A 13,354-nucleotide genomic window follows, 5' to 3' on the forward strand; every position below is an offset into this window, starting at 1 on the left:
TATATATATATATTTTTTTTTTTTTTTCCCCTCAAAATACTATGGCCTAGTTTTTTATATACATGACTTTTTTTTTCTAATTTCAAAATTAGTATATGAACACAAATTTATTATTAATAAAGCTCAAATACAGAAATAAAATAGAAAGTAAAAGCCCTTCTTCATATTTCTGCCAACCATTTGTCTCAGAAAACAAACCATAAAAGTAACTTACTCTTTTCCCAGAGATAAGCCTTGTTAATGGAGTGTATTTTCTAGATCTTTTCAGTACATTTGCAGATAGGTACACACACACGGTTTTGTTGTATATATAAATGTGATCAAACTTGTATTCTGGGCTGGGCACCGTGGCTCATGTCTGTAATCCCAGCACTTTGAGAGGCTGAGGTGGGCGAATCACTTGAGATCAGAAGTTCAAGACCAGCTTGGGCAACATGGCGAAACTTCATCTCTACCAAAAATACAAAAATTAGCTGGGCATGGTGGCGCGTGCCTGTAATCCCAGCTACTCGGGAGGCTGAGGCGTGAGAATCACTTGAACCTAGGAGGTGGAGATTACAGGGAGCCGAGATTGTGCCACTGTACTCCAGCCTAGGTGACTGAGACTCTTGTCTCAAAAAAAAGACTTGATGTATTTTGAGACTTGTTATTTAGTGATTTATTTTGGAGCTCTTTCTCTTTTAGTACATGTAGATCTATCTAATGTTTTTAATTATTACAGACAATTCCATAGTTTGAATATATCATATATGTATGACTTTTCACAACAGTTTCCTGTCTGTAGACAGATGGTGTTGCTCTTTTACAGATGAGGCAGTAAAGACATGAAGATAGTTGGTGGTTTGCTTGATACCTCACTACAAAGTGACAGAGTAAGGTGGAGAAACACCCCCCAAAAAAAGTAAATGAAAAGATAATAAAAACTAAAAAGTAGACAACCCAGTTGTATTAGTCAGTTCTCACACTGTTATAAAGAACTGCCTGAGACTGGGTAATTTATAAAGGAAAGAGGTTTAATTGACTCACAATTCTGCAGGGTTGGGGAGGCCTTAGGAAACTTACAATCATAGCAGAAGGGAAGGCAAACAGGTTCTTCTTTAATATGGCGGCAAGCGAAGTACTGAATAAAGGGAGAAAAGCCCCCTATAAAACCAGATCTTGTGAGAACTCACTATCATGAGAACAGCATGAGGGTAACCTCCTCCGTGATTAAATTACCTCCCACCAGGTCCCTCCCATAACACGTGGGGATTATGGGAACTACAATTCAAGATGAGATTTGGGTGGGGACACAGCCAAACTATATCCAGTTGTACAGACTCCATCAGGATATGAGGCTGTATGCTAAGCACCTTATGAATCCATAGGTATAGAATGTAGGAAATACAGGCTCTTTGTGTTTTAAAAACTTGAGACTAAGAAGACAAGTAGTTAAGGTGTATGGAAAGGTACAAGTCAGAGAAAATGTTTGCAGAGCAGATATTTGTATTTGACATTTGTATTTGTGCCTGCCTGATCAGGAAAAATGTTTTAAAATTGGTATCAATTAGGCTGAGCTTTGAAGGTGAGCTGGGGCAGTTGGGGATTTCTCAGTGTGTCAGATAGTATATTCTCTCTTAAGTACTCTTGGGCATTGATTTGTCAAAAGATGTTAACCTTCTTCCAGGAACTTATAATTGAAGAATATACTTTGAGCATAATTTCTTCCTGTTTACAGGATAATGGAGAATTATGGTGATATTTGTCTGATTCTGACCACTTTCTCATCATTATTTTTCCAGAAGGGGCCTAGCACAGTGATTTTATAGGCACTTAGAAAAGAATGAGGGTTGGATGAGCATACCCTAATACAGGTGGGGAGTGCTTCAGCAGCACTTTGAATGTTTCCCTAGGCAAGATAGTGTATCAAGTGTTATGATTCCTGAGTGCCACAATCCAAGTGGCATAAATCATGGCATGATAAGGATTGCCAACAATAAAAATTATACTAATTCAGTTTAGGAGTCAGGTATTTAAGAGGAGAGGGAGCTATAATAGCACCCATACTGTGGAATTGCCTGCCTGTAGTAGTTTAATTTGAAAGTCAACATGTGAATTCAATGCATGTATGATGTTACATTTACATTTACTACATTTATCTATATTTACTACAGTGACTTAAAGTAGCTGCTTTCCTGGCAGATTGTAGCTTTGGGACTAGAACCTGATAATCTCCTTTTCTTTAGGTATGGTATAAGAAACAGTTTACTTATTGCCCCGATGCCTACAGCTTCCACTGCTCAGATCCTGGGGAATAATGAGTCCATTGAACCTTACACCAGCAACATCTATACTCGCAGAGTCTTGTCAGGAGAATTTCAGGTGAGCAGTTCACAACCAGCCCTACAGGGAGATTTTTTGAAAGCCTGATGTTGGGAGTAAATGCTCACTCGTGTTTAATTTGCCCATTTTCTTAGTTTGGGTGCAAAGCTTTGATAAAGAGAGTCATCTTCATCTCCAATATTATTATTTGTTATTGATATTTCAGCACAATAGGCATTTAATAAATAATTTGTTGAAAAAATGAATTACTGAGGGTTATGTATGAAAGTAAGTTGTTGATAGTAGAGTTAACATGATGTTTAACCATTATGTAATCATAATGACATATTCTATAACTTCCCCCAGATGCTTAAGTTAGGATACTCAAAATATGTAAAGAAGTATCATTTAAGGCAGTGGTTCTCAGACTTGGTTACCAATTAGAATTTATGGTGGGTGAGACCAGTGGTTTTTTGTTTGTTTGTTTTTAAGGTTCCCAGGTAATTCTTATGTGTAGCTAGGGTTTGAGAACCTCAATTTAAAAGACTATTTGTGAATTTCCAGGTATCTTGAAATAAAGTTCTGTAAAGTTTGAGAAGGATACGTTTCTAATTTTTTTAACCTAAGTTATTTATAGATTTACCCATCTTAGACGCTATTCTTTTCACTTTTGCAAATGCTGTATGTTTCTTTTTTAATTAAAATATTTTGTCAGCTTTATTAAGGTATAATTGACAATAAAAATTGTGTGTAAATCCAAGGTATACAGTATAATGATTTGATATGTATATAGTGATTACCACACCACAATGTTGTTGATGTTGTTTTTGAGAAAGTGTCTCACGTTGTCACCCAGGCTGGAGTGCAGTGGCATGATCTTGGCTCACTGCAACCTCTGCCTCCCAGGTTCAAGCAATTCCCATGCCTCAGCCTCCCAAGTAGCTGGGATTACAGGCGTGCTGCGCCACCATGCCTGGCTAATTATATTGTTTCTTGAATAACAGATGTCAAGATCTTAAAGGAATATAGCTTTTGTGTGGTGGCATTGATGTCTCATTTTTGTAAAAAATAGAATTTACCAAGCAATCTAGCATTAAATAATTCTTAAGTGATTTTAGTTTAAGCTTCAAAGCTGTAGTCTTTTCTAAGCTGTCACTGTTGTTTATTTCTTCATATATTTTCTGCTTTTCCATTCAGATTGTAAATCCTCACTTATTGAAAGATCTTACTGAGCGGGGCCTATGGCATGAAGAGATGAAAAACCAGATTATTGCATGCAATGGCTCTATTCAGGTATAGAAAGAAAATGAAATGTGCTCTGTAGGGGCTGAGTTGGACATTGTGGTACCTCCTCACTCATGCCAGACAATGGAGAAAATGACTTCATTGTGTTCGTCTAGGCTTTGCTTATGTAGCTCTGTTCACCTCTTCATTGTTGTGCTAGGATTGCACACATCTTTACATAGCCCTTACCATCTTGTTTTTATACAATAATATAAAATAGTAGTACTCAATTTTTCTGCATCTTAGAATCAATTGGGGAACTTTTAAAATCCTGAAGCTTAGGTTGCATTCTTTACCAATTAAATGTTTAGGAGCAGGAGCCAGACATAAATTTTTTTTTTTTTTTTTTTTTGAGACAAAGTCTCTGTTGCCCAGGCTGGAGTGCAGTGGTGGGATCATGGCTCACTACAACCTCTGCTTCCTGGGTTCAAACGATTCTCCTGCCTCAGCCTCCCAAGTAGCTGGGATTATAGGTGCCCGCCACCACGCCTGGCTGATTTTTATATTTTTAGTAGAGAGAGGGTTTCACCATGTTGGCCAGGCTCCTGACCTCAGGTGATCCGCCTGCCTTGGCCTCCCAGAGTGCTAGGATTACATGCATGAGCCAACGTGCCTGGTCTCAGACCTTAATACTTTTTAAAGATTCTTTAGGTGATTCCAAAGTACATCAAAATTTGGGGGATCATCGATAGACTGAAATTAAGAGAGTCAAACTTAATTAAAAATCATGGTTGAGGACTGATAGTCCAAAAGACAGAGTCACAAATAGTGTAAATATTTGCAACTAAGAGTCAAGAGGCATTTATTTGCAGATAGAGGTGTCTGGCTAAATGTTGGTCTGCTTAGCAACACAGATGATGAGTCCTATAACAGTTCCATATTTGATGACAGAAATTAGCATTAGCTAGTCTGTGTATTTTAATGAAAGTTAACCCTAGACCTAAGAAAACCTGATTTATTTGGATTCCAAAGGAAGTTTGGAATCCTAGCTTATTTAAAGGGTTTTATCTCATTGCTTCCCTTGATCCCTGTGAATTACAGCCCTTAGTTTTTGTGTCTTCTGCAAAACTCAAGGGTCATTTATTGCTGCTTAGCTCTGACTTTTCCTTTCTTTAAGTGCCTCTAGAAGAATGAATATTTGGGTCATAAACCAATTTTAATTCTCAAAACAGATATATTGGAAATCAAAAACCAACAAAAAAGGGATGCTGAAATTACTGTCACCAGATTGATATTTGGTTGGTTAGATGGGGTTTTGTTCAACTTCCTAAATAGTCTTGGTAAACTTGATAAGGGTCATATCATATGATACTGAATAGTAAGGTCAGATCCAGAAGGAAGTAAAACCAGGGTCAAACCTTGTGTCACTATTCTATTAATTATACACTGCTTTCTTTAACTGGAGTAAAGTAAACATTTGGTTTTCCTTCTTTAGAGCATACCAGAAATTCCTGATGACCTGAAGCAACTTTATAAAACTGTGTGGGAAATCTCTCAGAAAACCGTTCTCAAGATGGCAGCTGAGAGAGGTGCTTTCATTGATCAAAGCCAATCTTTGAATATCCACATTGCTGAGCCTAACTATGGCAAACTCACTAGTATGCACTTCTACGGCTGGAAGCAGGTTGGTAGAGAATATCAAGGAGGACTTAATTGCCAGCTTGAGATATTTTGGCATTGGAATGATTTTATGTTCTAGCCACCCATTACAAATTATCACCTGGAAGTTCTTTAAGTTCAAATCCAGAATGTTAAAACCAACCCATGGTTTTTGTACCAGATCAAGGTCTTGCCTTGGATTTTCTTGTTTCTGTTAGGTTTATTTCCTTCTTAGGTTTGAAAACTTGGAGTTACCTGTGATCCTTTCCTTCCTTTACTCTCTGTATAATTACCAAGTTATGTTGACTGTTCCTTTGTATTATTTCTTAAATGTCTTCCTTCCTTTTCTGCTGCTGTTATTCTAAACTGACCTTATTCCTTCTAATATCTCTGCTCCCAGCCATTTTGTGTGCATTACCACCATTCCTCAAATAAAACTTTGCACATGTCAACCCACTATTCGAAAACATCCATTGTTTTCTCACTTTATAAAGTGAAAGCCAGATTACTTAGCTAGTCATTGCCAGCTGTAACGTCGGTGATTTTAGATTATGTTCTTATTCCCTGATAATATATAGGGTATTTAAGTAGAATTATAAATTTGTTTTTTAATTTAACTTTTATTGAACATCTAGTAGGTGCCAGCACTGAGGATACTGAATAGAAGATGATGATCTTTATCTTTGAAGTCTTTTAGTCCGTTGTTATACAGAGACACAGTCTAGCTCTCTAAATAGTTATAACCTAAGGCAGACATGTTGTCTTGGGCAAACTTGGAAGTCATATACATAAAAACAAAGACAAAAGAATAAAAATGTTTGATCATTCCAAAGAGATAAGCCTGTTTTAGGGGTGAAAAGAACAGGGTATTTCTGTCTGACTCGCAAAGCATATTTGAGAGTACTCCTAGAGGAGATAGAATTCCAAGTTTAAAAAAAGTTTGATCTGGTTCATGGGAATGTATTTTATTTTATGTCTGTCTGTCTGTAAGTATGTATGTATGTATGTATGTATGTATGTATTTTGAGACAGAGACTCACTCTGTTGCCCAGGCTGGCATACAGTGGCGTGATCTCGACTCACTGCAACCTCTGTCCTGGGTTCAAGCGATTCTCATGTCTTAGCCTCCTGAGTAGCTGGCATCACAGGCGTGTGCTACCACGCCCGGCTAATTTTTGTATTTTTAATAGAGATGGGGTTTTGCCATATTGGCCAGGCTGGTCTCAAGCAATTCACCTGCCTCGGCCTCCCAAAGTGCTAGGATTACAGGTGTTAGTCACTGCGCCTGGCCAGGAATGTATTTTATTTTATTTTATTTTAATATTATTATTTTATTTTATATTTTTTTAGATGGAGTCTTGCTGTGTTGCCCAGGCTGGAGTACAGTGGTACAATCTTGGCTCACTGCAACCTCAGCCTCCTAAGTAGCTGAAATTTACAGGCACGCAATACCCTCTTGGGTAATTTTTTATTTTTAGTAGAGATGGGGTTTCACCATATTGGCCAGGCTGGTCTCAAACTCCTGACCTCAAGTGATCCACCGACCTCGGCCTCCCAAAGTGCTGGGATTACAGGCGTGAGCCACAGCGCCTAGCCAGGAATGTCTAGTATTCTCACAGAGTTTCTCCTAATCATTGTCTTTACTTTCCTTGTAGGGTTTGAAGACTGGGATGTATTATTTAAGGACAAGACCAGCAGCTAATCCAATCCAGTTCACTCTAAATAAGGAGAAGCTAAAAGATAAGGAAAAGGTATCAAAAGAGGAAGAAGAGAAGGAGAGGAACACAGCAGCCATGGTGTGCTCTTTGGAAAATAGAGATGAATGTCTGATGTGTGGATCCTGAGGAAAGGCTTGGAAGAGACCAGCATGTCTTCAGTAGCCAAACTACTTCTTGAGCATAGATAGGTGTAGTGGATTTTGCTTGAGGTGGTAAGGCTTTGCTGGACCCTGTTGCAGGCAAAAGGAATAATTGATTTAAAGTACTGTTACGATGATAATGATTTTTTTTTTTAACTCATGTATTGGAATTTTCACCAAAATGATGCTTTTGAAAAAAAGAAAAAAAAAAAAACCAGATATATTGGGAATCAAAGTAGAAGTTTTAGGAATGCAATAAGTCATCTTGCATACAGGGAGTGTTAAGTAAAGTTTCATCACCCCTTTAGCACTGATTTTCTGATGACTTCAGTTTTGTTAAGGAGATTTCGTTTTACTGCTTTGACTGGTGGGTCTCTAGAAGCAAAACTGAGTGATAACTCATGAGAAGTACTGATAGGACCTTTATTTGGGTATGGTCCTATAGGTTATTCTGAAATAAAGATAAACATTTCTAAGTGATTGTATGAGATTAATTTTGTCATTTACTTTCATATAAAAGTCAAATTTGAAAAAAAATTTTCTGTTCTTTGAGAATTCGGGGAGGAAATTATGCCTTTTTCTTGTAGTGAAATATGCATAACATACAATTTACCATTTTACCCATGTTTAAACATACAATTCAGTGACTTAAGCACATTCACAGTGTTATACTACCATCACCACTATTTGTTTCCCGAACTTCATCATCCCAAACAGAAACTCTGTATCAATAAGAACCTTAACTCCTCATTTCCCTGCCCCTAAGTCCCTGGTAACTTCTATTCTACTTTCTATCTCTATGAATATGCCTATTCTAGGTACCTTGTATAAATGGAATACGTGTCTGGCTTATTTCATTTAGCATATTGTTTTCACAGTTTATAGCATGTATCCAAATTTCATTCTTTATGTATGCCACACTTTTTTTTTTGGGACAGAGTCTTGTTCTGTTACCCAGGCTGTACGATCTTGGCTTGGCTCACTACAACGTCTACATCCTGGGTTCAAATGATAAGTGATTCTTGTGTCTCAGCTTCCCAAGTAGCTGGGACTATAGGTGCATGCCACCATGCCAGGATAAGTTTTGTATTTTTGGTAGAGACAGGGTTTTACCATGTTGGCCAGGCTGGTCTCAAGGGATCTACTTGCCTCAGCCTCCCAAAGTGGTGGAATTACATGCATGAGCCTCCACACCTGGGCTACCACACTTTGTTAATCCACTTATCTTTTGATGGACATTTGGGTTCTTTCCTCCTTTTAAGGAATTTTGACTAATGCTCTTGTGAACACTGGCTTAAAAGTATCTATTGAGTTCCTGCTTTCAATTCGTTTGGGTATGTATACAGGGGTATACATGGGTATGTATGGGTATGTATACAGTTGCTGGAAATTATGGTAATTCTATCTTTAACTTTTTGAGGAACTACCAAACTTTTTCGCAGCAGCTACATTATTTTACATTTCCACCAGCAATACAATAGGGTACCATTTTCTCCACATCTTCACCAACACTTATATTTTTGTTTTTGTTTTGTTTCGTTTTTTGAGATAAGGTCTTGCTCTGTTGCCCAGGCTGGAGTGCAGTGGTACCATCATAGCTCACTGCAACCTCGATCTCCTGGGCTCAAACGATCCTCCCATCTCAGCCTCTCAAAGTCTTGGGGTTACAGGTGTGAGTCACCACACCCCGCTCATATTTTTTATAATAGCCATCTTAGTGACTTGACAATTTCATTGTAATGTGTCTTGGTGTGGGTCTCTGAGTTTATCTTTATCCTACTTGGGACTTAACTGGGCTTACTGGATTTGTAGATTCATGTCGTTTGTTAAATTTGGGTTTTTTTGGCCATTATTTAGATAAATTTCTTCCCCTTTCTCTCTCCTTATAGGGACTTCCGTAGTGCACCTATTGGTCGACTTGATGGTCTTCCATAGGTCTGTTAGGCGTTATTTACTTTTCTTTATTTTTTCTTTCTATTCCCAGACTTGATAATTTTAGTGTCCTATCTTCCAGTTTTCTGATTCTCTCTTCTTCCTGCTCAAATCTATTGTGCTCCTCTAGTGAATTTTTAATTTCAGTTATTCTTTTTTTTTTTTTTTTTTGAGACGGAGTCTCGCTCTGTTGCCCAGGCTGGAGTGCAATGGCCGGATCTCAGCTCACTGCAAGCTCCGCCTCCTGGGTTCATGCCGTTCTCCTGCTTCAGCCTCCCGAGCAGCTGGGACTACAGGCGCCCGCCACCTCGCCCGGCTAGTTTTTTGTATTTTTTTTTGTAGAGATGGGGTTTCACCGTGTTAGCCAGGATGGTCTCGATCTCCTGACCTTGTGATCCACCCGTCTCGGCCTCCCAAAGTGCTGGGATTACAGGCTTGAGCCACCACGCCCGGCCCAGTTATTCTTTTCAACTCCAGAATTTTTATTCTAATTTTTGTTTCTGTTGATATTCTGATTTTGTTAATAATTGTTTTTCTGATTTCCTTTATTTATTTGTTCATCTTTTCCTTTAGCTCTTTGAGTATATTTAATACGGTTGTTTTAATGTCTTTGTTGAGTAAATCCAATGTCTTGGCTTTCTCAGGGATGGTGTCTGTCATTTTTTCTTGTTACTTTGAATGGGCCATGTTTTCTTTCTTTTATTTTGTATGCCTTGTGATTTTTGTTGTTGAAATTGACTATTATAGTGAGGTAACTCCAGTAATCAGATTCTTCTACTCCAGAGCTTACTGTTTTTCGTTTCATTGCTATGTTGAAGACTGTAGTATTCCATTTGAGACATTTCCAAACTTTTTTTTTTTTTTAAGATAGTGTCTCGCTGTGTCACCCAGGCCAGAATGCAGTGGTGTGATCTCAGCTAACTGCATCCTCTGCCTCTGGATTCAGGCAATTCTCATGCCTTAGTCCCCTGAGTAGCTGAGATTACAGGTGTGCACCACCATGTCTGGCTATTTTTTGTGTTTTTAGTAGAAATGGGGTTTCGCCATGTTGGCCAGGCTGGTGTTGAACTCCTGGCCTCAACTGATCCACCCACCTCAGCCCCCAAAGAGCTGACATTACAAGTGTGAGCCACAGTGCCCAGCCCAAACTAATTTTGCAGAGACTATTCTTTGTCACGTATGATCGCCAAAGTCTTTGTTCCTTTAGTGCATATTCAGTTAATGTTTTGACAGAGATATATGATACCTTCAAACCTTTTTGTCAAACTAATAAGATTGGCTGCTTGCTCTTAATTGCACTGGATAAATTGGAGAAAGAAAAGGATGACTTCAGGTATTTGAATTCTCAACTTAAGTACTAGACCTGAACATTTCTCTGTCTGGTTTGAAAGAAACTTTACCTTCTGTAGCTGCAGAGTTGAGATTTCTGAAACCAAACCCAGAATCTCATTTTGCAAGTGCCTGAATTACAATGCAAATTGAATTCCCAGCCTTGCAGGGTACCTTTGCTACTAAAGTGAGGATATTGACTGGGAATGAATGGGATCATGAAAATTGGAATGATGAGTCATGGGAAGATCCTGATGAAGCTGGTAATATTGAATCTCTAAATTCTGATGAGTCTTCATTGCCAGTAGAAGTAGAGATAACTGATTTACCCAATCTGATTATATCTAATTGACAATAACTGCTTTCCTTGAGGAAACTAATGTCTTCCTCTGAGATAATTGCCTTACAGGACACTGCTGATTGTCCTCAGGACCCTCCCTGACCACCCCTCTTTGCTTCTAAACCTGTAACTAGATCCAAGTCCCAACAGGCCCCAAAGGTGAGGTACTAAGTGAGATATAGGAGGTGTGCTACACTCAAAAAGAACTACATGACTCTTCCCGTTTGAGAATATGTGTGGAAATGGATATTAGGGTACGTAATAATTGTGGAAGGAACATAAAGTTGGATCAGGCAGTGTTTATTGATAGGGGCCCACAAAGCAGAGATTTTGGATTTAATATTGCAGCATGGGGGATCAAAAAGTTCCTGCTCTAGCTGGTTGGTTGCTTGGTTGAAACATGAACCAAAATTTGCCCTAAATGAAGTTGAAATGCCAGTCCTGCCTTGGTATACTATAGAGGAAGTAGTTCAAAGGCTTAGGGAGATTGAAATGTTAAGAGTGGATTTAACATTTAAAAGACCAGCTCTCCCACCCTGAGGGAAGTCTAGAGGACACTTCACCATGACTATGAGAAGTAAATTTGTGAGGGAAGCCTCAGCATTCTTAAAGACCTCTGTGATTGCTCTTTTCTGTAGGTCTGAAATTACAGTGGGAATTGCTGCCACTGATTTGGGAAACCTAAATTCAGTGGGAGTAATTGGATCCCATGGTGCCAGGTAGAGATACTTAATTTCCAAAGCAAGGTGGGAATGGTTACTGTAATGGACAGCAGAGTTAAAGCAGCAATCAGAATCGTCTGACTAGGCCAGACGCAGTGGCTCACACCTGTAATCCCAGCACTTTGGGAAGCCGAGGTGGGCAGATCACTTGAGGCCAGGAGTTTGAAATCAGCCTGGCCAACATGGTGAAAGCCTGTCTCTACCAAAAATACAAAAATTAACCTGGTGTGGTGGTGCGCATCTGTAGTCCCAGCTACTTGGGAGGCTGAGGCAGGAGAATTGCTTGAACCCAGGAGGCAGAGGCTTCAGTGAGCTGACATTGTAAAGGTAAACTGAGGCTGGAGCCGAACCGGGAACGAAGACACAAGGCAAATGGCAGTGAGAATAGCCTTTTATTAGGGCTTGCGGGCGAGGTTCCTTGGTCCAAAGGCGTGGGCTGAGGGAGGAGGGTAGGGGCTTTTTATAGTCTGAGAAGTAGGGAAGCTGGTTGTGCAAACAGGGCCTGGGGGGTCTTGAAACTACTAGGGCAGGAGTTGAGTAAGGGTCGTGAGGAAGGGGTCTTTGGAAACTCAACCGAAACTGCTGTTTACGAACTTGTGGAATGCAGGTGAGCTGCAGGTCATGGGGAGTGTGGTTGCCCAGCCGGAACCTCTGACATATGCAAGTCTGCCGGTGTGTTCAAAGAGGAAGGGAAGCCTGGAACAAAGGGCCTGCTATGCTGGGTGGCACCGCCATGTGGGGTCTAGATCCCTGCCTAACAGGAAGCCTTAGGGAAAAAGGAGTGTGAGCTTACTGCCTCCATCAGTACACACAAGTCTTTGCCAGGGTCAGAAGTGGAAAGACTAATGTTCTTAAGCTAGAGAGAATCCTAGGAATCCTGTGCCACCATCTCAATGTGTAGGCCCGGGAAGCATCAGCTTGAAAGAAAAAAAAAAGTGCCTGGGGCTCTTTATGACTTGAAACAGCGGTGGAGGGTGAATGGGAGGGGAGAGAACAAATATTTAAAGTATCTGTTGCACTATTATGCCTAGCACTGAGTCAATAAGAGACATAGGGCCCATGAAGGGGCCTCATATTGAAACTTTTGATGAGATCTCCAGATGAGATTTTATAGTCACATTTATGTCTCTTTGTGTTTAAGTGTTAGTCTGATAAACATACCCACTATGGTTTGGATATGGTTAATTTGTCCCCGCCAGAACTCATGTCAAAGTTTGGTTTCCAATGTATCCGGGTTGGGAGATGAGGCCTAGTAGGAGGTGTTTGGATCACAGTAGTAAATTCCTTATGAATGTCTTGGTGCCCTTCTCTCTGTAGTGTGTGAGTTCTAGCTCTGGTGAGATTGGATTACTTCCTTTGGGAATGGATCAGTTCCCTGGGAGAGTGGGTTGTTATACAGCCAAGATGTCCTTTTTTTCTTTTTTTCCTCTTTGTATGTGTCTGCTTCCCCTTTGACCTTCTCTGCCATGTTTTGACCTAGCATAGTGGCCCTCACCAGAGGCCTGGCTGATGCTGGTAATATGCTTCTCCTACTTCCCAGGCTGCAGAACTGTGAGCTAAATAAACCTCTTTCTAAATTACTCAGCCTCAGGTATTCTATTATAGCAACACAAAACAATACTCCTTTGGCCAGGTGTGGTGGCTCACACCTGTAATCCCAGCATTTTGGAAGACTGAGACAGGCAGATTACTTGAGGTCAGGAGTTCAAGACCAGCCTGGTCAACATGGTGAAACCCCCGTCTCTACTAAAAATACAAAAATTAGCTGGGCATGGTGGCATGTGCCTGTAATCCCAGCTACTCAGGAGGCTGAGGCAGGAGAATTGCTTGAACCCAGGAGGTGGAGGTTGCAGTGAGCCAAGATCGCACCACTGCACTCCAGCCTGGGCAACAGAGACTCCAGCTCAAAAACAACAACAGCAATAACAAAAACCTCATAATACTCATTTAAATAACCCATAGTTTCTTTATGTGTTGACTTTTTTTTTT

General features: G+C 39.9%; 1 protein-coding gene across 1 annotated transcript in view; it reads left to right on the top strand.

Annotated features, from left to right (window-relative positions):
• Positions 1–7,522, top strand: part of RRM1 (ribonucleotide reductase catalytic subunit M1) — a 46,069-nt gene extending 38,547 nt beyond the window's left edge. The window contains exons 14-17 of the mRNA XM_017894324.1: positions 2,226–2,361; positions 3,499–3,594; positions 5,021–5,209; positions 6,840–7,522. Coding sequence (XP_017749813.1) covers positions 2,226–2,361; positions 3,499–3,594; positions 5,021–5,209; positions 6,840–7,028 — 610 coding nt within the window. The 3' untranslated portion in view covers positions 7,029–7,522. The remainder of the gene's footprint in view (positions 1–2,225; positions 2,362–3,498; positions 3,595–5,020; positions 5,210–6,839) is intronic.
• Positions 7,523–13,354: the final 5,832 nt, after the last annotated feature.

This window comes from Rhinopithecus bieti, unplaced genomic scaffold (genome assembly GCF_001698545.2).
Source record: "Rhinopithecus bieti isolate Rb0 unplaced genomic scaffold, ASM169854v2 scaffold_21412, whole genome shotgun sequence".
Taxonomy (NCBI): Eukaryota; Metazoa; Chordata; class Mammalia; order Primates; family Cercopithecidae; genus Rhinopithecus; species Rhinopithecus bieti.